At 41.3% G+C, this 25,876-nt stretch overlaps 1 protein-coding gene across 7 annotated transcripts in view; it reads right to left on the bottom strand.

Annotated features, from left to right (window-relative positions):
- ABLIM1 (actin binding LIM protein 1) overlaps positions 1 to 25,876 on the bottom strand; it is a 307,714-nt gene that overhangs the window by 179,642 nt on the left and 102,196 nt on the right. Inside the window, exon 1 of one of the 7 annotated variants that reach the window (XM_043550674.1) lies at positions 19,583 to 20,026. The exons of 4 other annotated variants lie outside the window; for them this stretch is intronic. In XM_043550674.1, the coding sequence (XP_043406609.1) occupies positions 19,583 to 19,598 (16 nt within the window). In that variant the 5' untranslated portion in view covers positions 19,599 to 20,026. Of the gene's footprint in view, positions 1 to 19,582; positions 20,027 to 25,876 lie in introns of those variants that run through there. 2 more of the 7 variants (XM_043550681.1, XM_043550678.1) reach the window with 2 other exon arrangements.

The following is a 25,876-nucleotide window of genomic DNA, read 5'->3' as shown; positions in this document are numbered from 1 at the left end:
AAGACTTGAGATCTGGGTTTGATTTCGTGCATGACCTTGATTTCGTGCACTTAGCCTTTCTGTGCCTCAGTCCTCCAGCTGTAAAATGGAGATACCAGCACTGTCTCTCACAGGGGTATTGAGGCAAAATGCATTAAAGATTGTGAGACACACAGACACTAGAGTGATGGGGGCCATTTAAGTAACTCAGATAGTAAACATGGTCGTACCCCTTCCCCATCCATTTTTGGGGATGCTCTTCACTAGAAAATAAGGCTGTGTTAGACCACGACCTTGAGAATCATGTTAATTCACATTACTTTAAAGCATCAGCCCAGACAGGCTCCTGAAGGCTATGTTCGAACACTACCTTATTTTCTAGTCAGACAAGCCCTAGGCATGGTGCTGGCCAGCTCAGGACAGACTTTTCAGCAGAAGGAGGTCTTGCCCTGGGCTATGCTAGAAAATGCCAGAACCACCCAGGCCTGAATCAAGCCCCTTGTTTAGAAGATCTTTGCAAACCTCTGGAGAGGTGAAAAAAAGCCACATCATCGTGAAGGCAATTACAAGTTTGCCATTTCCCAGTAACTAGGAGTATCACCTGCTTTAGAATAATATGCAAAGTCTTATAATAAAAAAAAATCTGTAAACATCTCAAACACTTCTCTAAAATATTTTTTACCAAATTAAAAAACAAACAGATAAAGCATATATAAACAGAAGGATTTTGTGAGATGAAAGACAGTCTAACACAAAGCTTCCCATATGTATAGCATATGGTAATCAGCATCTTATGGCAGCAGCCATCTTTTTGTTCTGTTTGTACAGCACCTAGGACAATGGGGTTCTGGTCCAGGACTGGGTGTCCTAGATGCTACTGCAATACAAAGAATAACGTGCATACATACCACAGAGCTAGTGTGAAATTAATGAAATTCAAGTACTCACTGACACTAAGACAAAGTTGCATCAGTGTAACTAAAAGTGTAATTTCATACTGAGGTAACTAAGCCAGAGCAAGTCTGTGCTGATACTTGACTCAGTTGAAACCTGATATACCATTTAGCTCATCAGTACATTTAATGGAGCAGGCAAAACTGATACACCCAGTTTTAAATCAGTGTAAGATTCCACATAAGAGTTTGCACCAGTTTAACTAACCAGACTTTTAAAAACTAGATTTAGTTGAACAAGTGCAACTTGTGTGTAGAAAAGCCTAAAAGAAATGCTAGTAATACAGTGATCAAAAATGTGTGAGTATTTCTTTGACTATTTAGCTAAATTTATCTTTTTCAAGCTTAACTGTGAAGCCTACATTGCATATATTGAAGTCTTAGCTGTTACAGTGCTTCCAGCTTTGCTCTAAATTCAATCCATGCAAACAAGAGATCACCAAAACAAATTTTCAATAATGTTTCTTGTTAGTTTGTAGGGCAGATACAATTTTGGAAGTTAAATTGTGTGCTGGAAACAGCAACAGGGCCATTTCCTTTATAAAGAACCAAATTTGAAGCCAAAATTATGTGCAGAAGAACTGTCCAAGACAAAGTTAATTTAAGTTCCTGGGCTTTTTAACAAACCAAGTTAATTAAGACATTGTCCCTTAGTTTAGTACAGGATTCCACTAAGTCAACAAGCCACATAGGTACACTGTCTGTCAAATAGCTCACTTAGCCCTTTGAGTGTCCATGCTATGAACAGGACACACAACAGTCCTGCTGCCCCCTTTACCTGGGCTCTTTTTTCCTACTCAGAAAAATCAGTTACACAATTTTTAAGTGGAAACACACATCAGGTCCCACAGTTATTTGAGGAGACAGGAATCCTCCAGTGCTGCAACCACTTGGTGTTTGGAGTCTTGCTTTACAGTAACCTCACTAGCTGGGTGCATTTTCCAGCCACCTGCTATTCTTTAAGGAAACCTCATCTTAGTCATGATCTGGTAATGTATATTTTATTGCATTTTGTATCTGTGCTACACTGGCCTAAATCTGGAGTAATTCCACTGGTCTAGATTTGCAACAGAGTAACTCAGTTCAGAATCCAGCCCTTTGGAAGTAATATTAAAGTCGGCTCTATGAGAGAGACCTAAATTTAAAAGAAGTGGCAATGCCCATCTCCCAACACACTGTTCCAAAGACAGAGACTGATAACACAACTTCCACTTGACTAAAGCACGTTCCTTAAGGTGACCATACGTCCTGTTTTGGCTGGGACAGTCCCTTTTTTAAGCCCTGTCCTGGCCATCCCAACTTTTTTGGTGATGATCAGTTGGCAAGAGCAAACGGGACAAATGCCCAGTTTTGCCAAAAAAAGTGGGGTGGGAGGCAACCCCTAGCGGGGCATAGAGGAACGTGTGGGGGAACGGAAGGGCAACGCCAGCCCATGCGGGGGGGAGGGAGGGCTCAGATGAGAGCATGGGCCGAGGGTGTGAACGGCACAGGCTGGCCCCACACAGGCAGGTGGCTCCTGGGCCTGGTGGGTGAGCGTTTCGGGCCGAGGAGGGAGGGGGATTGGGGAGAGTGGGGACGGGCCAGCCCCACATGAGTGCAGCTCAGGCCAACTGCTGACGCTAGCCCTAGGTTGGGGAGGAGGGTGGTTGGGCTAGCCCAGGCTGCGTCCCATTTTCCCTTTTGGGAAATATGGTCGCCCTAGGGGTGCGGTGCGAGGGAATGTGAAGAGGTGAGCAGTGATGCCAGTCCTGCACGGGGAGGGTGGGGGGGAGGAAACAGGGTTCCATCAGGGGAGGGGAAGAAAAAGGGTTCCAGCATGCGGAGGGCAGGCAGGATTCGAGTGACCAGAAACAGCCTGGAAGGGGCGGGCGGCGGGGAAGATGGGGGGAAGAGATTCAGGCGAGCAGCTGGGCTGGCGGGCTCGGGCAAATAGCTGAGGCCAGCCCCGTGGGGTGTCCCATTTTCCCTTTGGGAAATATGGTCACCCTAACGTTCCTAAAATAAAGGGACATTTCTTGTGGGAGTTTTAAATCTGTAATGTCACTGCTGCCTTCTGAAAAGCAGCTCCTGGGACAAAAAGGGCAATGGCCACTGTGTGTATCACTGTTTTAGCCAAGGACAGTCACTGTTTAGCCCACTCTACCCCCAACTGGAAATTACAGCCATTACTTGAACAATAACATTTCTAAGATAAAAAAAAACCTGAAAAAACAAAAACGGCAGCCACTCGATATTTCTGTGCCTTAACCTTGCTCCTAATGCAAGACTGTTTTGGAAACCAAAGAACCATGCTGATGAATGCTGACTCAACTGCAGGTTCTGCTGGCAGAGCTCCATACCTCTGCTGCAAACCACAGAAGAGCTTGGCTCTTTACCACAAATCAGAGAGACGCTTCTGGGAAATGTCTCACTAGGAGGATGCTCTAAAGACGAGGTCACAGCAAACACACTGGGCCCAATCCTGCTCCCCACTGAAGTCAATGGCAAAACTGCAATTGAAGGGGAGCAGGATCTGGACCCGCTGTGCTTTAGAAAGTATTGACTTTTGTCTGAGCCTCATTAGCACTTGGTCATTTTCCAGATTCAGACATATTTGCACATTGGCAGACTCAGCTTGGCAGGCAGGAAACAGAGTCACACTCTTCCAGTCTGCAAGGCAAGGTGGATTGATTTAAATAAGGATTTAAGTCACCTAAAGGAAAGCCTCGATTTTAATCAACGTTTGTATTGGTAGTTCATTTATTTTCCTAAAAAATGGTGCACTCTCATTGGTTGCTATAACAGCTAAAACATGTTGATTTACAACTAAACAGAGCCTTCACACTAGATCTGGAATGTGCGCTACCTAGGAGGGTACACCATAACTACATACATTTATTTAAGCAATTATTTAGCTTAATCTATAATTTTATTAACTGTACATTTTTAGTAGGTTAGAAAACGGTGACTGATATATGGCTTATTTACTAAATATTAATTTTGTTCAGGATTTGTGTCAAGCTGCATTAGGGTGGTAACTAGAATTTAAACACAAAATAGCAGATAAAATGTATTTTTATGAAACAAAACAAGCCGTTAATACAGTACATGACCTATTGTGCCACATTTATAAAATTTGACTTCAAAACTTGGAATCAGAGGAAAAACAGCTTTCTTTATACAGAAAGGAAGCCTTTAACTCAACATCAAGTGATTCATCACCTGTGTCCACTCCCAGTTTCTGGCAATCATGTAGCATATGCCAAAGTAGAGAATGAGGTGAGTCATTTGAGTTACCCATCTAGATATGGGAGGCACAAGTCGTGTCTATTCTAGCCTAGTCCTGTAAAAGGAAACTTGTCAATTCCTTAGCAAAAAAGGGTTGGGAATAATTTGGCAACTGTTTAGCAAAGGGACTTGAGAATAACTAGCACTTTTTCTCATTAATGCCATAACACATGTTCTGTCAGTCTCAGTTTTCCCACTAGAATTAATGAAGTGCACCTAAGTTATCTATTCTCAAGGCTTCTATTGATAGCTAGAGAGGTGACTTATGGGCATGATCACAGCATAAAAACTGATTGTTCTGTTTTGACTCAGCGTGATAGCTGTGTTAGTTTGTATCAACAAAAACAACGAGGAGTCCTTGTGGCACCTTAGCGACTAACAAATTTATTTGGGCATAAGCTTTTGTGGGCTAGAACCCACTTCATCGGATGCATGGAGTGAAAATACAGGAGCAGGTATAAATACATGAAAGGATGGGGGTCAGTTTACCAAGTGTGAGGTCAGTCTAACGAGATAAATCAATTAACAGCAGGATACCAAGGGAGGAAAAATAATAGAAGTGGCAATTCTTCAACAAAAAACTTCAAAAACAGGCATCAATGTGAAGCTGCAAAACTGGAATTAATTTGCAAACTGGATGCCATCAGATTAGGCCTAAATAGAGACTGGGAGTGGTTGGGTCATTACAAAACCTAAACTTAACTTCCGCAATACCAGGAGCAAAGAGTCCTGTGGCACCTTATAGACTAACAGACGTATTGGAGCATAAGCTTTTGTGTGTGAATACCCACTTCGTCGGATGCATGTAGTGGAAGTTTTCAGAGGCAGGTATAAATATGCAAGCAAGAATCAGGCTGGGGATAACAGGATGAGGCCCTCTTCTAGCAGTTGAGGTGTGAACACCAAGGGAGGAGAAACTGCTTTTGTAGTTGGCGAGCCAGTCACAGTCTTTGTTTAATCCTGAGCTAATGGTGTCAAATTTGCAAATGAACTGAAGCTCAGCAAAAAGAAAAGGAGTACTTGTGGCACCTTAGAGACTAACCAATTTATTTGAGCATAAGCTTTCGTGAGCTACAGCTCACTTCATCGGATGCATACTGTGGAAAGTATAGAAGATCTTTTTATACACACAAAGCATGAAAAAATGGGTGTTTACCACTACAAAAGGTTTTCTCTCCCCCCACCCCACTCTCCTGCTGGTAATAGCTTATCTATAGTGATCACTCTCCTTACAATGTGTATGATAATCAAGGTGGGCCATTTCCAGCAGAAATCCAGAGTTTAACAAGAACGTCTGGGGGTGGGGGGTAGGAAAAAACAAGGGGAAATAGGTTACCTTGCATAATGACTTAGCCACTCCCCGTCTCTATTCAAGCCTAAGTTAATTGTATCCAATTTGCAAATGAAATCCAATTCAACAGTCTCTCGCTGGAGTCTGGTTTTGAAGTTTTTTTGTTGTAATATCGCAACTTTCATGTCTGTAATCGCGTGACCAGAGAGATTGAAGTGTTCTCCGACAGGTTTATGAATGTTATAATTCTTGACATCTGATTTGTGTCCATTTATTCTTTTACGTAGAGACTGTCCAGTTTGACCAATGTACATGGCAGAGGGGCATTGCTGGCACATGATGGCATATATCACATTGGTGAATGTGCAGGTGAACGAGCCTCTGATAGTGTGGCTGATGTTATTAGGCTCTGTTTCTCCCTACTGTTATTCACACCTTCTGGTCAACTGTCTGTAATGGGCCACTCTCTTACCACTTCAGAAGTTATTTTTCCTCCCTTGGTATCCTGCTGTTAATTGATTTATCTCGTTAGAATGACCTCACACTTGGTAAAGCAACCCCCCATCCTTTCATGTATTTATACCTGCTCCTGTATTTTCACTCCATGCATCCGATGAAGTGGGTTCTAGCCCACATAAGCTTATGCCCAAAGCAATTTGTTAGTCTCGAAGGTGCCACAAGGACTCCTCGTTGTTTTTGTTTTGACTCACTCTCTCTCCACTCATTGCAGAGACTATAGCAACTGAGATACTTCTGCCCATTACCTAAATAGTAGCCAGTACATTGCATGTCAGCACATCTCCACCCCAGAGATGTGTTTGTTCTTAATTATCTCATCTGTACCGTACTCCCAAGAAACAGACTCTTTCGAAAGGAAAAACAAGGCCTTGAAGATAATAATGATAAAGAGGCGTCGATAGCTAGAATGGTAGGTTGGGACAGTTTATAAAGGAAAAAAAAGAAAAGAAAAGAATATAAGTAGTTGTGGATAGCTTTTATCAGTCTACCCAGCTGTTAAATTTATATGAAAAAGTTGGATGAAAAGACTTCTGCATACTTCTTAATTATTTTGAAAAGTCTAGGATTAAATACACTTTAAAAAAATCAATATCAATAATATATATGTGTGTATACACATCACAAGGATAAAACCAGGATGAGCTGTAACTTTAAATAAAGAGTAAAGCAAAGGTAGAATAAACTGAAAAGACTCTGGTGTTCATTACTATCAAAAGCAAAAAAAAAAAAGCGTACATCAAATGCACCAGTAATAGTAAAAAGTCAAGGGGGATAAATAATTCTACAAAAATATATTAGCCAAAATTAAATACTGATTGAATCTTAAAAATATGGAACAAGAAGTGTTAATTTTCTCTGACCACTTTGTATCCCACAACCCATCCCCCACCCTCCTTTCTTCCCTCTTGTGTCTTTTAAGGCCTTTATGCTGCAAACACCACCACATGCAACAGCTTGTGGAATGAGGGTCTTAGGCCTCAGCCCGAAGAGACTTTTGCACATGCTAAATTTTAAGCATGTGAGTCCTTCCAGTGAAGTCAGTTATTTGATCCCAGCACTCATTTGATCCCATTTTAAACCCCATTATATAATGTTTATAAAAATGTGACATATGTGCGTGCAGTGACTGGCGTAATTTGCTTGACAAGTTCAATGGTGTTTTTGATAAATGATTTGCAAAAGATTAAGAAAATTAGGTATATTCGGTATGGGGTGTTTTCTCATCTGGCCACACAGGGGCTTACAGGCCAGATTCTGATCCCACTTATACTGGTGTAAATCTGAACTAACTCTATTGAAGATCCTAGCCTTTAGTGGGGGATTGTCAAAAGTATATGAGTAGTGACATAGAAATACAAAGTCCTGTTGACTTTCAGTGGGACAAGACATTTATGATAATTCTACCCCTAAGTCTTATTGATATTAATACAGGTAGTTCCCCATGCTTTAAGATGCAAATACACTGCAGAGCGAAAACTGAGTCGTGTAATATGCTTATGCAATCTATCATAACATACAGCTTATGAGGACCATGGTCCAGATCCAGTGCTGGTATCAATTTTCAGATTTACACCAGCTGAGAAAGTGGCCCCCTAGTGAAAACTTTCTTAGTTCACTGAAGCTATATCTACACTACACACCACTTGTGGTGGCATATAGTGTACATGTCGCTCCTCACCACACAGTGAAAAGCACACGGTGTCCACACTGTGGTGTGTAGCTACAGTGTCAGTGAAAGGCTCTGGCAGGGGGAGGCAGCGGGGAAAGGCTCAGCCTCTTTCTGCTGCCTCCCTTCTACTGGCGCCTTTCCCTGAGGCAGGGAAGGGATCCACAGTGAGGAACTGCCCTGCAGAGGAGAAAGGCTCCAGCAGTGGGACACTACACTGGTAAAAATAGCCATGTAGACAGGGAGGCACGGCTTGTGCAGGTTATCATACCTACACCCTTCAGGTGTGTATTTACTCCTCTTGCCTAAATTGTGCCTCACGCCTATGCTGCTGTTTATACCCCTGCCAGAGGGGCTACGTGGGTATGTACTCTATTCGCTGCTGAAAGGAACATGCCGTGGAGACATACCTTGAAATGGTCGGATAGCCCCGAGCTTCATTTAATTAATGATGGAATTTCACTGTTGTTGGCCACACAGTTTTAGTTACAAGACAAATGCCTGAAGTGTCTCCTAAGAAAACGTCTAATCTGGTGACCAAATTGTACATTCTACAGCGTGGCTTGTCTTGTAAATACAGAGACTTCAGGCAGTTACAGTATTTATACTTTACCTATGTTAGTCAATGCTGGAGAAAAACAAGAATCTTTTCCATAAAACAGCTAACAAACTAGAGAACTACACAGTCAATGGAGTATGTTCACATGTAGTGCCTGAAGCCAAATCAATGAAAAGCTAAAGGCAGTTTTTATTTTTTTAAAACCACTATCACTAATACAAAGGCACTGATCTTACTGAAAGTATGTTGCAAGCCAAGGCTTGCTATGAAACAGATGATATCGACTCAAAGTTAACTCAACTGAGCCAATGTTTGAATGAAAAACTCAACACAATTTCTAGTAGACTTGTTACAAGATAAACAGTTATTGAACCAAAGGGCAGGACCATAAACTGAATTTAGTGTGATGCTACATCTCAGCATTAGGACACGGTGGGACTTGGTAGTTTTCACTGAACTCTTCGTGACACAATCTGGGAGAAAAGCTGAAATGTGAATCCAGGTTGTGTTGTACTAATGCAATAAAAGCCTGTCTCAGCACCCTTATATTCTCCTTTGTCTTCCTCTCACTAAACACACAATTCTCTGCATACAGTTGATTTATTAAAAAAGACAGTATTTAGAGGCAATCAATCCCATTCTTCAAGACTTCCATTTCAGTTAAAGCCAGCATACATGTATTCCTCACAACACCCAAACAGCTCGAGCAGCTAGCAAACAAAAGAGTCATGCAGATAGGTTCTGAGTATCACTAGATAAAACTCCTTTAAAAGACTGCTACACAGAAAGACCCACAATTATTTCAAATCAGTCATCTAAATAAAAATGTAAGACAAAGTGATCAAAAAGTAAATAGCTCCAACCAACATCCTGAGTGAGAGTCACAATGTCCATACATAAATATTATACAAAGTGATGAATAAAAGGACAGATGTAGAAATTGTTCATTTGAAATCTTGAGTGGATGCACAAAAGCAAGAATGTTGAAAGTGCTGATGTTAGCAGAAAATGCCATTGCTTTTCCCGAAGAGAATGAAAATTCTAACCTCCCAATGAAAGATGTGAGCACTCAGGTGTAAAACAAAACACAGAGAAACAAGCCATGGCTTCTTAGCCACATCAACAACAACTGTATCCATACTTAGTTTCTTGCCTTCAAAGGCAGCAAATTTAAATTACAGTTTAATCATTTAAGCTTTTCTTTTTAAGCTTCCAAAATAGCTATGAAAGAATTTCAGAGATTGAAAGGCGCATAAAAAGGTACTTAGAAGCACGAAACATAAAACTTTAAGCACGAGTATTGAAGTGAGATTTCTGAGATGAACATTTCCTTAGCCCAATGGCCTTCCAGCTGTGTTACAGTATCTTTGTGCTGACATGTCACTGACACAATTTAATACATGCATCAACAGGGGAGGAATTTTGCACAGAAATAGATAAGAATGTCTATTAAAAAAAAACAACCCTCCCCCCCCTCCAAAAAAAAACTACCTAACTGAAAAAGGTATTTTTCCTCACCAAAAGAAAATATTTCTGGGTCAAATTCTGCCCCATGACAACCAACAACCCCATTAAAGGCCTCATTCTAAGCCTCTTAAAGAGGCAATAGCAGTTGTCAGCTACACCTCCATTTCCCAAACAGCGAAGCTGGGCCCACGATGTGACGCTGTATTACTGAAGATGACCATTTATAGCATTGTTGCTACTACTGTGGCACAATAGCACTAAATCTGATACAAAGTGTCTCATGTGAGGTATCAACAGAAAAGTTGTCATCTGCTAAACATGATAATCCTCTTTATATGCATGTACCATCTTTGTATCTGAAGTTATACATAGCAAATATCCATTTGTATCTCTCACGTGTTTTGTTCTTATGTGACACCCACAAGGTAATTTTACATCCCGTCTAGCCAGCCCAGCGTTGATGAACCATTTAGTTGTGCACAGACCATTCAGTTGGTGATGGGCTAGTAAGGGAGATCAGCTCTTCACTGAGTCTTCCTCTGGATGCCTCAGACAGCAAAGAGCCAATGGCCACCCCTGTGATTCAGCAAAACATATAAGGGCATGCGATGTGGACATGTGACCTTGGATTCCATCTTTGTCAGTAACTTTCCATACACAAGGGCTGTGGGCTTTGTTTGGGACATTAAATTTCCACGCACGTGGAAGAAGATACAAGAGACACCTGAGACATTGCCATTTTGCCTCATTACTCCTCCAATTCTCTGGACTGTGAATTTACAACTAAAAGGAGTATTTTGAACTACGGATTGGGAATCTTCCAATCTTTTGGAAGTTACCAGAGAGAGTTTTGCAAGCCAGCAGCCTATTTCATCACTGCTATGATCCTGATCTAGGAACACTGAAAATCACTTGTATGTATATGATTCCTTAACCATTCAATTACTCTCTTCCATTCTTCTATTAAGAAATCTTTAGTTAGTTTAGTAAGGATTGGCTGACAGCATGATACTTGGATAAGTTCTGAGATACATATTGACCTGGGGTAAGTGTCTGATCCTTTAGGATTAGTAGAACCTCACATATAGTGAACTGGGTTTTCAGTAACCCCTCACTATATTAGATCTGTTTGTCTGAATGGGAGCCAAGGAATGGAATGCCTTAAGAGGACTGTGTTTGGCTTCTTGTTAACCAGTGTGGTGCTACCGAAGTTTTTCTGATACTGGTTTGGTGAATCTAATTATAGAATAAATCATGAGTTTTTGGAGATTGTCTGCCCTGTTTCGTGCAGTCTGCCCTGAATGCCTCATTCTCAGCGTGGTCCATCCCAGGCACACGGTCACACAATACGTGGATTTATCTGTCCATCTAAGTTCTTACCCCTCAGCTCCAATCTCTCTCTCAGGATTTAGCCTCAGTGTCAGACTATAGCAAGCTGGGAGGGGTTGCAAGTGCTTTGGAAGATAGGATTAAAATTCAGAATGATCTGGACAAATGATCTGAAGTAAATAGGATGCAATTCAATAAGGACAAATGCCAAGTACTCCACTTAGGAAGGAACAATTAACTGCACACACAAAAAATGGGAAATGACTGTCTGGGAAGGAGTGCTGTGGAAAGGGTTCTGGGGTCATAGTGGACCACAAGCTAAATGAGTCAACGGTGCAGCACTGTGGGGGGGGGGGGGGAGGTGGGGGGAAGGAAAGCAAACATTCTGGGATGTATTAGCAGGAGTGTCGTAAGCAAGACACAAGCAGTAATTCTTCGAGTCTACTCCATGCTGATAAAGCCTCACCTGGAGTATTGTTGTGTCCAGTTCTAGGCACCATATTTCAGGAAAGATGTGGACAAATTGGAGAAAATCCAGAGAAGAGCAACAAAATGATTAAAGTTCTAGAAAACATGACTTATGAGGAAAAATTGAAAAAAATGGGTTTCTGTAGTCTGGAGACAAGAAGACAGAGGGGACAAAACAGTTTTCAAGTAAATAAAAGGTTGTTACAAAGAGGAAGGAGAATTTTTCTCCTTGTTAACCTCTGAGAACAGGCCAAGAAACAACGGGCTTAAATTGCAGCAAGGAAGGTTTAGGTTGGACATGAAGGTAGTTAAGCATTGGAATAAATTGCCGGGTGTGGGGTAGGAGGGGGAATTTCCATCACTGGAGGTTTTTAAGAACATGTCAAACAAACACCTGTCAGGGATGGTCTAGTTATTACATAGGCCTGCCTTGAGTGCAGGAGACTGGACTAGATGACCTACTGAGGTCTCTTCCACTCCTAGACTGCTATGATTCTAGGATAACAACATAACCCCCTGACGGGCTACTGCCCCTAGCAGCCATCTCCTGTGTGAAACACTGATGAGGGCATACGCTTACTCTACAGGTCCTGCCATATGAACAGCCCTTCCTGAAACATGGATCTTTTGCACATTTGCAAAGTAAAAGTCAAGACCTTAACATGCAATATCATTTCCGCAATAAATGTCACCGACTCCAAAGAGCACATTCGTTTTTAGTGAGATGTTTTAAATACACAAATGCTGAGAAAATACTGATGACTGCTGAGAAAGCAGACTACCAAATACATTGATGCTTCTTGGAAATGACCTCGTACAAAGGGGGGGGAGGGAAGAGGGGAGAAAATACACCAACTTCTGCTTCTCTAATTCATAAATCGTGCTGTCATATCAACTTTTGTTTTGTGGTTCTTCAATACTAAATAAATAAGTTATAGATCTCTGTAACTCCTTATCTATACTAGGAACTTTTTTTAAAAATTGGCATTATTTGTAATATAATGAATGCTACTTGAAGCAGGAGAGAGATTTGAACGCTGGACCTTCAGAGCTAAGTGCAGAAAGAACCTGCTTCTGCTTGAGCTAACAGCGTAAGTCCCCTAGATGCTGTTAGTATCAAACAAAATAAACCTCTGATGTGCACCAGGCTCTAGGTTCAGATAGCAACTCACAGACTCCCTGGAGTGGATTACTAGAACATTAGGGATGCTGAACTGAAGTGAGCAGCACTGGGAACACCAACACATCTGGCCGGCCAGCCTGTTGTCCATGCTGTTTTCAGTACCATGACAATTAGACCATGCACACACACTATTGTGTAATGAGGATTTATACCCAGAAAAATAAATTTTAAAAAAACATTTCATTTATAAATGGTTGATGTTATATAGTTTGATCCCAACTTCTTAGCCTTGAGCAAGTCACTTACCTCCCTGCCTTGCTTTTCCCCTTCTGTACAATGGGGACAGTAATATAGGATTATGTGCATCACTGGGATGGCGGGAAGAATAAACTGTTCCTGTTTATAGCACTGTACGATTAGTGCCATATAAGTGCCACCTATTATTTGTATCATCTCCATCAGTTACACAAGGATACAGCTAATGTTCTAAATATGTGTAACAATGAGGGCAGGCAGTAGCAAAAACATTACAACTACACAAACAGGCAAAAATCACATACACACCCCCAATCAGGATAGCACAGGCATAGCACAGGATTGCATGTGATTAATTTAAAGCCCACGGAGGTCAATGAGACTTAAAGACATGCTGTTTTGAACAGAGATGGGCTTAAGCATGTGCTTACCTCAACCAGGCCCAAAATAAGCACGGGAGATCCCCAGGATCAACGAATGGGTAAGGACTAATCATACTTAATGGGATACCGACATGGTCAGTGCAGTGTTTTTCAGATAGAGAGCAGCCTTTCATATTAATTATAGCAAAGGGATTCTATATGGATTGCTACTGACCACAGACAAAAACTGTTCACTCCAACTCTCTCCTCCAGGGGAACTAAACACAGCCAGTGCCATTCAGTGTCACCCTACAGACCCTCCCTCTTCTGATTTGCACTGATCCTAAAAACAACTCCTGACTACCCTATGTTTGACAGGCCTAAGATGGTCCGAAATAATAAGTTCTCATACCAGAGATCTTAGCTACCCTTAGAAAAGTATTTCTTAGCAGCTGTTTAATTTTGTTTTAATTACTGATTTTAAACAAAAGAAGAAATCCACCTTCCTGAAACTTTAGTCTTTTAAGAAATGCCAAGGGATGTATAAAGCCCTTAGTTTTTTCAAGTGTCATCCAAGTGTCAATCCAACCAAAGTGAAGAGAGTGCAGATTACTGTACCCGAACACATGAATGTAGGTGTCTCAAATGCAATTACTAAAACCTTTATGTCATCCCCTCCCGCTAGTCCAAACACAACTCCAAATTTCTTGATGTAAATGGCGGTTTCCCTACATCTCTCTCCACAGCATCTGCTCAAGCTCCCTTTAGCATATAGCTGGGATGCGAGAGAACGGCTGACATGCCACTACAGAAAACATGGGAATCCATCAAATATGTCAGGATGGTGCAAAGCCTGTTGCCCCATTCTCAAGATGGTAAAATTTATCCTACAGTGTGAAATTGGTCCTATAAAAAAAAAAAGTTTAAGAAAACATGTAATGCTGTCCATCAGAGTTGAAATTTTAAATATAGTATTTTAAAAGGATAAAGCCGTAAGGCGAGAGAGAGAGAGAGACACACACACACACACTCACACACACAACACAACTGTCATTCTTTTACTTTGCTTTTTAACTGTTGGTAAGGTATTACAGTGTTTGAAGTGATGTCTGTTATGTTAGGGTATAGTTATTATTGTAAGTGGTGGTGGTGGTGGTGGTGGTGGTGGTGGTGGTATCTCTCTTTGCTCACACACACTCAGTAAGAGTAATTCTCTGCCCCAAAGAAAATTCTTATAGACAAAACAGACAAAGGAAGTGTTAATATCCAAAGGAGGAGAATATCCAGATGAGCCACTGAAGGCAGACAGACCAATTAAGTGACTTCCCCCAAGATCAGGAAATCTATCAAAGAGCCAGACATTGAACCCTCATCTCTCAGTATACTACATTAACCATAAGACCACCTTTTCACATACATTAGTTTCACATATTTATAAAATGTGTCTATTGAGACCTCCATGAGCAGATCCAGCAACATAAAAAACAAAACTCAAAACCCACAGATTAAAACAGGCCTAAATTTGACACAGCATAAACCACAAGTGAAAAAGAAAATATAGCTCCTCAAATCTCAACCAAATCAGGGTCTGCCAAATCAACTGGGGATCCAAGCTCCAGAGTCAAGAGACTACACTGAGACTGTTCACCTACAAAACATCCAACTATTGAACTGCCAGTGACAACAGCCTGGCTGCAATCACCCTGGCTGTTTGGGTGGAGAAAGAGGACCAAGAGGCAGGACCCATCTCGATTGTGATTGAGCTCTTTGAGTGTATCTTTTTAGCTTAACAAAGAGAAGGTGCAGGGGTGACTTGATTACAATCTGTAAGTATCTACATGGGGAGCAAATATTTAATAATGGTCTCTTCAATGCAGTTTGAAGGTAGACAAATTCAGACTGGAAAGAGGGTGTACATTTTTAAGAGTGACGGTAATTAACCACTCGAACAATTTACCCAGGGTCATGGTGGATTCTGCATCAGTGACAATTTTTAAATCAAGATTGGCTGTTTTCCTAAAAGATCTGCTCTAGGGATTATTTTGGGGAAATTCTATGGCCTGTGTTACATAGGAGGTCAGACAAGATGACCACAATCGTTGTTCCTTCTGGCCTTGGAATCCATTAATCAACTTATGAATTACACCTGGAAAGTCCCTGGAGCACAGGTATAAAATGTGCTTGTGGAGGAGGAAGCTATTTGTATTATTTTTTCTTAACATCATATGCAACTCATTTTACTGTTTGATATTATACTGCCTGACTGCATGGAATTAAATTGAAGGAAGCTGATGGGGACAACAAACAGGAAACTATTACAAGGTACAACCAGAGAGAATACCACGGTTCCTTGAGAAACAATGGGGGAGTTATTAATTGGGAAATGCTCCAGCCAGCATAGCAAGACTTATTCTTCCCAGATCAGGGCGTAGGAACAAAGGAACACTAAACTACTAAAAACCCTGCAGAGACAAGAAAGGGAGGGCGGGAGAAAGTGAGCAAGCAGCAGATGGAGGTGAATTTCTGAGAGGAATACAGAGGATGCTGCAGGGACTGTCTCTCTCCCAGGACAGGAATAGGGATGACTGGGTTGAGTGGAACATACACTTTATTCTTTCCTTGCAAGTTTTGGGTATGTAAAGACCTCATATATAGGCATTTTGTGGTTTTATCCCTTGTCTCTGCTTGCTATGGAGTTGTGGGTGAATAAATATTTTGTTTTGAAGAAGCTGTTTTTGAGTTACTGTAAATCAGCTGGTGGTCACAGGTTTCCTGGAGGAAAATGGGTAACAGGTGCCAAACACAACTGGGCTTGTCTTCTTATCATGGTTGGTAAACTAGAAGGCTGCAGCCTGGAGACCCAGTCTGAGAGAGCTAGGTACTCATGATTACACTCAGAGGGTGGTGAAGGTGGCAAAACCTGTCACCAGAGAGGTGCACTCAAGAAGGACTAAATGGACACATTGTTCTGTAACCCTGACCTTGTTCCATGCAAGGAAAACTGTTAAGTGACCAAGAAGATGCTTTCCATGTACAAGCTGAAGTTTGAGTAGTCTTCAAGAGTAATCTCATCTAAAGTGCTTCAGTTCTGGTACTGGCATAAATAACTGCAATGGGAGATGTGGATAGAAAAGAAGGCAGGACTGGGGACACAGTCAGCATCAAGGAAGTTTCTTGACCATGAACTTAATTAATTAACTTGGCAACACCTCAACCAATAGGGCACTGCATATTTCCCTGCAATATTTTAGGAGACAAAAAGGGCAAACTGCAAATGGAAATTTTATTAAAGTTTTGCTGAAATATATTGATTTTTTCTGTGATGCTTGGTTGGCTGGGACTCCCTGACACACACACTCCACCCCCAGCTTAAGGCATCCTGAGCCCTCCAGACACCTGTGCCTACCATTACACAGAGAGACCCAGAGGGACCTCCTGCAGGACAGGCACAAACCTTAAGGCTGAAGAGATGGGCACTTGAGGGTTAAAGTCTCCATCAAACTTCCATCTTTTCAATCAAGCACTGTCATTCCAGAGGACAACTCTGGCCTATCAAGGCATAGCTCCATTCCCCTGAGTCTTCCAGACATGTGATCCCACATAACTTCCCATAGGGATCGTAAGTTAAAATACCATTAGGGTCAACTCCTCCCTTCATCTTTTGGCATTTACCATTCAAATAAGAATGGGAGTTGTACCCGTGGATACTCCCAGAATCTGTTGGCCAAAACATCAAGCCTCAGGGCAAATCCTCAGCTGCTGTGAATTGGCATTGCTCTAATTGGAGCTAGGCCATTTTATACCAGCTGAGGATCTTGGCCTCAAGTTCAAAATTCAGTCTCAAACCTCAACATTGTAACACTTAGTCTAGTTCTATAGGCCAGCTCCTAGCTAGAAAAATATATTACTAAACTGGATTCAAAACTAATACACTAGTTACACTCCACAGTAGGGATTTTAAGTTGCGGCGTGACCAGTAGATATTCTGAAAAGCAGATACTGACTGAGAAGCATACATAAGTTGTTTTACCAGTTATTGAATACTGTGAGGGCAAGCTGTTCTTGAATGAAATAGCGTAACAATGCGTCAAGTACACTAGATCAAAGGAAGCAGACAGGTGCACATTCAGAGGGACAAAAATGTAATGTCAGTCAATCATAATTCCGCCAGCGTCATTTGGTGACTGAAGAATAGCAGCCTGGACTCAATATTTTTCTATGCACATATCTGAGCTGACCAGACACACACTGAAATCATTCTACACTGTGAACATAATGAAGCATGCTAATTTTATATAAACCGTTACTAACTGGTTCGCACGTCAGTGAATTGGGATTGCATTTTTCTAGCTGAAACCAGCCCCTCCAGTTCCTGGCCAGCATGTTTATGAACCACCATTAGGTTCCCAGGCATTAGACGGGCAGAATTTTAGGCACGCTGAAGAGAGGACGACTCATGCAGAAGCTGGAAGAGAGGGTACCAGCTGCACTACACTACCATGTCATCTCGAAAGCAAGCAATACTACAGAGTGGCATTTGAATCAGCTCCAAAGTAGCTGCAACTCCTGATGTCCTGGATGAAGTGGGGGAAGGAGTTGTGGGAATATTTGTCTGAAATAGTACGGCAGAAAAATAATGGGGGGAAATGTGGAAAGATACTCAGGGCTACTGACTGTTTGCAATCTGTAACAGAGAGGAATCAGTGGCAGCTGGTCATATGGACTCAGAAGAGAACATTTAGCCCTTGTTTTAGTCTAAAACTCAAACAATGCATGTTAGGTATTTAAAAATAGCACTAACAAGATTGATAAAACATTACATTGGACTTTAGAATTTAAGTCTCTTGATTTCCCCCCAAAGTAGACTATAGAACATTTTCAACATAATACCCAATACTGCATTCTCCTATTATTCTAGCAGCATTCCCCCTCCACTTCTCTTTCATACAAATTTAAGGGTTGGTCATTTATACAGCACCTTCCAGGGCATCAAGTTGTATTTACGCAGCCCACAAAATGCAAACATGTCTAGGTTGGAGAGTCCAGCTACCTGGGAATCAGTGGGATGGAGATGAGAAACGTTAGCCATCAAAAGGGAAAGTTCTACGAAAAAGCACTCTACATCTTTAGACCAGACAGCACCTCAGTTTTTAAAGTTTAATTTCAATCTCCATATATGATAATCTCCACCATACTTCATTTACCTCTGCTGGAAGGGGTGAAGGGCTGAGCTGACCCAAGTGGGATTTGATCACTATATCATCTGTGACTTCCTAATGCTAGAGAGAAGCTGATAGTACCCACATAACATACCTCAAACCTAAAAACAGCAGACAATACTTGTGATGCCAGACTTGGGCTTCACTTAAGCAGGGACTGTCAATTGATCAGAACTATGCCAGACTGTTCAGTGGTTTGGCATGCCCATGACAGACCAGGTTAAGGTCACGCAATTCATTTTATTTGTCACCTCAACCAGTTTTCAGCTAAGGCCTTAGAGGTAAAAATCTACTAAATTATTAGCCTAATTTGACACTTCCACCCCTTTCCAACATTACATTCTGTCCAGCCTGCTTTTACTGAGATTTATAAGCAGAGATAAATTACATAGATTCTCTGTGTGGTATGCAGAGATTGCCTTTAGGCCTCGTGTTACTGCCTATGAATCTACCTATTAAAATATTAAATTTCAAAATTAGCTCCAATCCATGAGTCATATCTGAGTTTAGATTATATTTCATATCACTGTAATGCAACAAGAGAGACAGACCTGTGTCACTGAAATGAACGACTCCTTGGCCAACTCCCTGATTTCTCCTACTCCAAGTCTGTCTTTTGCTTGAGCAGCAGCTTTAAGGGGTGATTTAAGATAATTAAATTACAATGATCAATTACAGCTTGCAGAGTCCAGACACAACAACAAAAAACAATCCTTTACAAAACAGCCCATTTCTATACAAAAAACAAACTGAGGACATGCTCCTTCATGTCCAGGGCTTGCTGGCTATGACAATATTCCATTTACTTTTTTAATGTAACTCATTTGGTGGCAAAGACTCCAGGAATTGTATAAAAACACAATAAAACAGTAGACAGAAAATGCAAGTCAGGTAACATTTACAAACAAGCATTTACCAAGAAAAAAAAACCAACCTGAAACAAGGTGCAAGCCAAACCCTACGGCAGGGGAAATAGATTCAAAAATACTTAATGCAGCTCACTGCAGTTATTGGCACAAGGATAAAAAGAGGAAAAAAGTAGCCAACCAACAACAACTTTAACGCTACACTGAAAGGTTTAAACCTTAGACGATCATGGCTGACATATCAATACATGTAAATTACCTTTTTCTTTCACCATGGCAAATGAGTCCTCTTTGTAGCAGAGACAGCAAGGATTAACTGAAGTAATTTACATACGCACACTTTCCTTCCAGCAATGTTTGGCTGGGATAGGGGGGAAAAAAAAAAAAAAAAAAGGTGGGGGCGGGCCCGCAGGAGACAGCTTATTCCAGAGGCGTCTTTTCCTTGGTCAGATTTTCCACACAATCTGATACAGTCTGATTGCTTGTCACTGTCTCTTCTTCTTGTGCCTCCTATCTCCTCGCTCTCTCCCGCTCTGTCCCTTTTCCTGTTACTAGTGCCAGTTCATTCCGTGCGTGTGGACTCTGCCCCTTGTGCTGAAACAACCTGCCGCAGCTGCTGCGTAACAAACGCAAAATTCCACCGTCCCTAATCTCTAGTCACTGACACCACCTTCCATTTCTCCTTGCCAAGCAGCATAGCACTGGCAACATAGTTATCCCCCAAGTGACAGAGAACAGATTGCAAGTGAGGAGCACTGAGGAATGCCTGGGGAACTGTTTAAATTGCAAAACTGATATTCACTAGCTTATTTTTCATTTGAACCAAACTGAGCCTGAATGGAACCTAAGATGAATACAGGACAAGTGCTGATTATTTGTATTATTTTAGTGTCTAGGAGCCCTAGTCATGGACTAGGACCCCATTGTGCTAGGTACGGTATAAACAGATTAAAAAGTCATAAAACGCTTAAAATCTATATATAAGAACAGAGACAACAGATGGATGCCGACAGACAGGGAAGTACAAAGAAACAATAAAACAATATTGGTCAGCATGACAGGCATGGTCTCAGCATACCAACAGCTTAACTGTTGGCAAGTTTTTTGTAGGCATCACAGCAAAGGAAGTTTTAAGGATAGTTTTGAAAGAGGATAATGCGTTCGTTTTCTGAATTTTGGAGACCTCCTCCCAAGGGTGTGAGGAAGCACAAAGGTGACTGGAAATTTAACAAGTGGACAATGGCAGCAGAGCTGACTTTCTTTGATGGAGCGCTGTTTACCCACTTCTGTTTTCATTTTAAAACAGACATAAATGTTAATAAAACAGACATAAATGTCAATATCCAGAAAGCAAACAGGCTCTGTGACGTTCTCCTAATGTCTTTCCACCACAGCACACAATGAAATAGTCAAATGAGACTGTGCACATTGGCCATCTCTCTGAAGGATGCTGTTATAAAAAAAAAAGTCAAACATTAAAAAAAACCCAGAGTGTTTTCTCTAGACGGCAACTAGGTTTGGGAGCAAAGGTCAAAATGTTCACTAAGTGAAATTTCTTGACATGGTTCTGGGTCACTCATCTGCTTTGGAGGTACAATATGTATAAGCTCCAAATCCTCTTATTATTCCCTTCTTTAAAAAAATTAAAAAAAGATCATGAGTGCTCAAAAAACTGAAAAGATTGATGTCTTGAACAATGAGGCTACCTGTAAATTTCTCCAAAACACACACACACACACACACACACACACCCCTCTGTCCATTCAATATAGCACTACTGAGTCCTGACATGCAACTGGTCTGGTTTTTATGATGTCATAAAATAATAAAGCACTTACAGTGTTGCCAGGCCTTTCACAATTTCATAGAAATTCTCATGATTTGTTGTTTTCCACTGAAGCCCCAGGTTCTGGAGTCATGTTATTAGGTGAGATGCTTAGACTTTATTAAAAAAAAAAAAAGTAGCAAGTTTCCAGCCCGTGAGATTTTGGAGAAAAGCTTGAAAATGTCTGCTACTTTGTGTTTGTACAGCACCTAGCATAATGGGGCTCCATTCTTGGCTGGCCCTTAATCATATTTATTGCATAAGGCCTAAAAATAATAATAAAACAATGCCTAGTGGCTCAAAAACCAGCAGACAAATATAAAATATATACTTTTTAAAAACCCACATTTTAAGCCAATCTCACCTTTTTTTCCAGGGGACGGGGGGAAGAGACCATGATTTGTGAACCCTTGTGATTGGCAAGACTGTACTTATATCTATTTTCCTTCTCCAAAGGGCGTTATTCATAATGCTTTGCAGTTATCTACAAATCACTTTATAAATATTAACTAATCCTTACCATGCCCCTTTTGGGCAGGTAAATTTTATCATCCATGTTTTACAACTGGGGAAAAGGGAGGGGGAAAAGAAAAAAAAAAAAAAAGGGGAAGAAACGGCTGAGAAGTTAAGCAATTTGTCCAAGTTCAAAGAGGAAGTCGATGGATGACCTGGGTTCAAAACTCAGGTATTCCTGGTTCCCAGTAACAAACTCAATTAAACCACACTTCTGGCTTCGCAGAGCTGAAATTGGATTGTATCTCAGGCCACCATAAGGCAATTCCTTCCCAAAGCCTTTACTTCAGGAGAAAAAAAGTTAATGTGCATAATCCATCTGCGGCACCCTTCCGACGGAATGGCAGATAGATGATACATCTTGGAGAAACAGAACATAGAGCCCGTGATAAATTTTATTTACTGCAAATATTTCAAAGTGTTTTGTATATATACCACCCGGAACAGAAAGAAATTAAAGAAGCCAGCCTCTCTCAGCTCTGATGTGGTATTTCTTATTCAACTAAGTCTTTATTTAAATAAAAAAACGTGTAGGGAAATGCATGGGAAAAAAATGCCTATTGCCTAATGCATCTAGGCTGGGCTTCTATTGTTAGCTCCCTCATGTGCAGCAGGGACACAGCCCAAGCAGTCTGGCATTCTTGCTTCTATGAGTCAGTCTGTTACTAATAATAGCACTGGCTTCTCACTTGGTGGAGATGGGATAAAACCCTTGAGCCCCTACATATTGTGCACCATGTCACATTTCTGACACATCAGAGCAATTAGGGCTGCAATTCAACCTAGCTTTGTTCTTTACAAAATATTGTGGGGTTTTTTGTTTGTTTCTTTAAACAGCTAGTCAGAGATGGTCTTGAAAGCAGGGGTGCTGGAACAATTTTTACAGTGGGGGTGCTGAGAGCCATTGAACCAAACTGTTAACCCTGTATATAATGCAAACCACTTCAAGCACCCGCAGTTCCAGCACCTATGCTTGAAAGTGGCATGTCTGACCTTCATTCATAAATACTAGCTCTGCTATGCTATATAATGCCAGAAGGCACTACACACATGGCTACGATTAACCCTTTGCTGTGATCTTTAGACACTCTCTGAAGGTTTGCACCAACAATTATCATTCATTTTCCACTTTAGCAGCTGCTGACATGTCAGCTAACTGCTGGTATCTGGACTTTTTGTTCTCTGAGTCCACTACCCCCATTTTTCACATGTGCTAGAGATTAACACGGCTGTATTTCATCTCACCCATTGCTGTAAGGAAGGATTTCCCCCCCCTCACATCAGCCAGCCAGAGAAAACTGCAATGTTAGCCTTTAACATGCACGTAAAAATAGCTTTAAAACATACACTGTAGTAAATTACACTGGAGAGATCAGGAGCCAAGTAATTTACTCCTGAGTGAAAGAATATAAGATCAGTTGCTGGTATTGTAAATTAAGTCAAATGCATTACACTTTTATGCCTGAGTGGTTTTTGTTTTTAATCTCATTGTTTCAATTTTTAGGCTACAATGGGACCCCTGCCAACCTTTCAGAATCTATTCAAATACTTCACCGCCTGGAGAACAAGGACGAGTAACTAACAACTCTGGAAACACAAACACACACACAAACACTCAGACAAAAATGTGATTTTTAAATTACTATTGTCCCTTAAAAAAAAAAAAAGATACTTGTTGGCAGGAATCTGGACTGTTCGAATCCACTAATATACAAAGGACCATGCATGGACACAAAATAGTACATTCAAAAAGAAAAAAATTAATTGGTTAACCAGGATCTTAGATTGTTATTCTCACTTGAAGAGTTGGCTTTCAAAGCCTTTATCTTGCGCTCACTCCCTACAGATGAGGCAATGGTTTATAAATACCAGTGCATGATTTTTCTATGATTTCCTCCAAAACTGACTTGTAGCACTTGTCCACTGAATGATGAGCCGCTAATCAGAAACTGGGGGGGCGGGGGGGGGGAAACAGGAGGGAAGATACTATTTTGTTAAATAACATCCAAAAAAACCCACCCTAATTGAACATGCATCTCCATTTGGTTCAAAGCCAAGCAGACACAGTTTTGACAACAAACCCTGCTGCAGGCATCCACAGTTGAACCATTATATGGCATAAGTCAATTAAGAGCCAATACTTCTATAAGCTCTTGTCTTTGGCAAATGCCTCCTTTCTCCAAACACAAAATCCACCATGCACTTAGATGGAAGGTGACCCACTGTGTTATTGTCCTGGCTTAACTGTGCCTGCCAAGAGGAAAAACAATAAGGTCAGTGGGGGTATCATGAAACTGCTCCACAGTACTTGCAATAGTCCAGTGCCCTTAGAAGACAGCACATCAGTCTCTAGTTTCAACATTCTAGGGCTTTGCTAACCAGCATTTCCTGGCTCCAGTTCCTCATGAGCACATCCCACACTGCCAGTTTACTCCCATCTAACCACATCTGCAACATAGGCAAGCAACACATCTTCTGTCCTCCGATACAAGCGCAATCCGGAGCGCTCACCACAGGCACAGACGCTGGCACAATGGGAGTAGGTCCACTGACTTGAATAGAGTCATTGTTGACTTCAGTGGACTTTCTCCAGACTTACACCAGTGTAATGCAGAGCAGAATTTGGCCTTTTGCCTGATGGGAAGCCGCTGTCTGACTATTTGATTAGCTGGCCCGTCACTTCTCAGGAAAGGCACAATTTATTTACTCCACAGCAGAATAGATTGATGCAAAGTTTGCATCAATCAGTAAACTGTCAGGGAACAGAGCCAATTTCTTCAGTCTTCCTCGGGCTTGCAAGTTCACAAGAGCCATGGTTTATATATCCCATTACAGCATTAACCCTTACTTAGTAAATACCTCAAAAAGACAGTTTTGCAATCTAGAGAGATCCTTAAGGTCATCTAGCCTATTGCCCTATCAGGTTATGACTGATCCTTATTATATATTTGGACTGGGCTGACAAATTTTCATTGTTCTAAGTGATGGGGTTGCGGAATACCCACAAATGGCGGGATTTGACTCATCCTGCAGATATGCCTCTGACACACTCTCTCGCCGTAACCAATATCTCCATCCCAAAATAAACAACCCATCCCACACGTCTCTTTATTTAAAAAAAAATAATTCACAAGTGATTTTAATATATCATTATGGCTGATAAGCAACCACCACCACCACCAACTAACCATGTGTAATGCAATAACATCTAGAGACTCCAAATGAGATCAGGGCCCTTTAGGCTAGAAGCTGTAAACATGCATACTCAACACAATACCTCCCCCAAAGACCTAACAGTCTGAATAGACAAGACAAAGGGTGGAAGGGGAAACAGAGGCACAGAGAAGTGAAGTGACTTGCTCAAGGTCACACAGCATGTCAGTAGCAGAGCCAGGACTAGGACCCATACCTCCTGTCTTCCAGTCCAGTCCCCTATCCACTAAGCCACACCATCTCTCTTAATAGAGAAACGTGTGCTTTCTGCAGAAAATGCAACTTAGCCACAGTGCACATATATATCCCAGTCAAAACAAGTCTTTGATAAGGTTAGTTAAGTTTGAGCATATCACACACACACACACACACACACACACACACACACACTTTGTCCATGAAAAGCTATGTGACCCAGTCTTACTGAAAGGTGACAATAGTATTTCAAGTGTTTAACAGGGCAAGTTTAGTCCTATTTTAAGGACAAATCAGAACCCTGCCTTTAATTCCCTATGGAACCATGAATGGCTCCATCCAGAATATCAGTAACGTAAAAGTCAAAATTCTTCCAAGAACACTGTAGTTTAAAAAAAAAAAAAAAGCAACCGTCAAAATCCATGAAATTCATAATAAAGGTTAAATATATGGGGAAACTCAATCATTTGAAAGTACAGAAATTCAGAATTAAGGAAGCCAGATTACCTTAGTTTTGCCACCCCTTCCCTCCTCCTTCCCCTACCCTCCCCCACTCCGCTCACCTTACAGGCTCTGGGAGACAGCTGGGATTCCTGCCCCCACTCCAGGAAACTTTAGGATGCTTTGAGCATCAACTCTCCTGTCCTCCTTCTCTCCCAGAAGTAGGAGGAGGCTTGTTTGGCCCAGACTAGCTAAACAGGACCATCAGGTACCTGAAAAGACCAGCTAACTCTTTAAGAGAGTCAGGGGATTGAGAACCACATTTAGGCTCTTCTGGGCCTGCTGCTCCTACTAAGGCTCTTATAA

Source organism: Chelonia mydas, chromosome 7, assembly GCF_015237465.2.
Source record: "Chelonia mydas isolate rCheMyd1 chromosome 7, rCheMyd1.pri.v2, whole genome shotgun sequence".
NCBI classification, from domain to species: domain Eukaryota; kingdom Metazoa; phylum Chordata; order Testudines; family Cheloniidae; genus Chelonia; species Chelonia mydas.
Note: the sequence above shows the minus strand (reverse complement) of the source record. Positions and strands in the feature narration are given on the sequence as shown.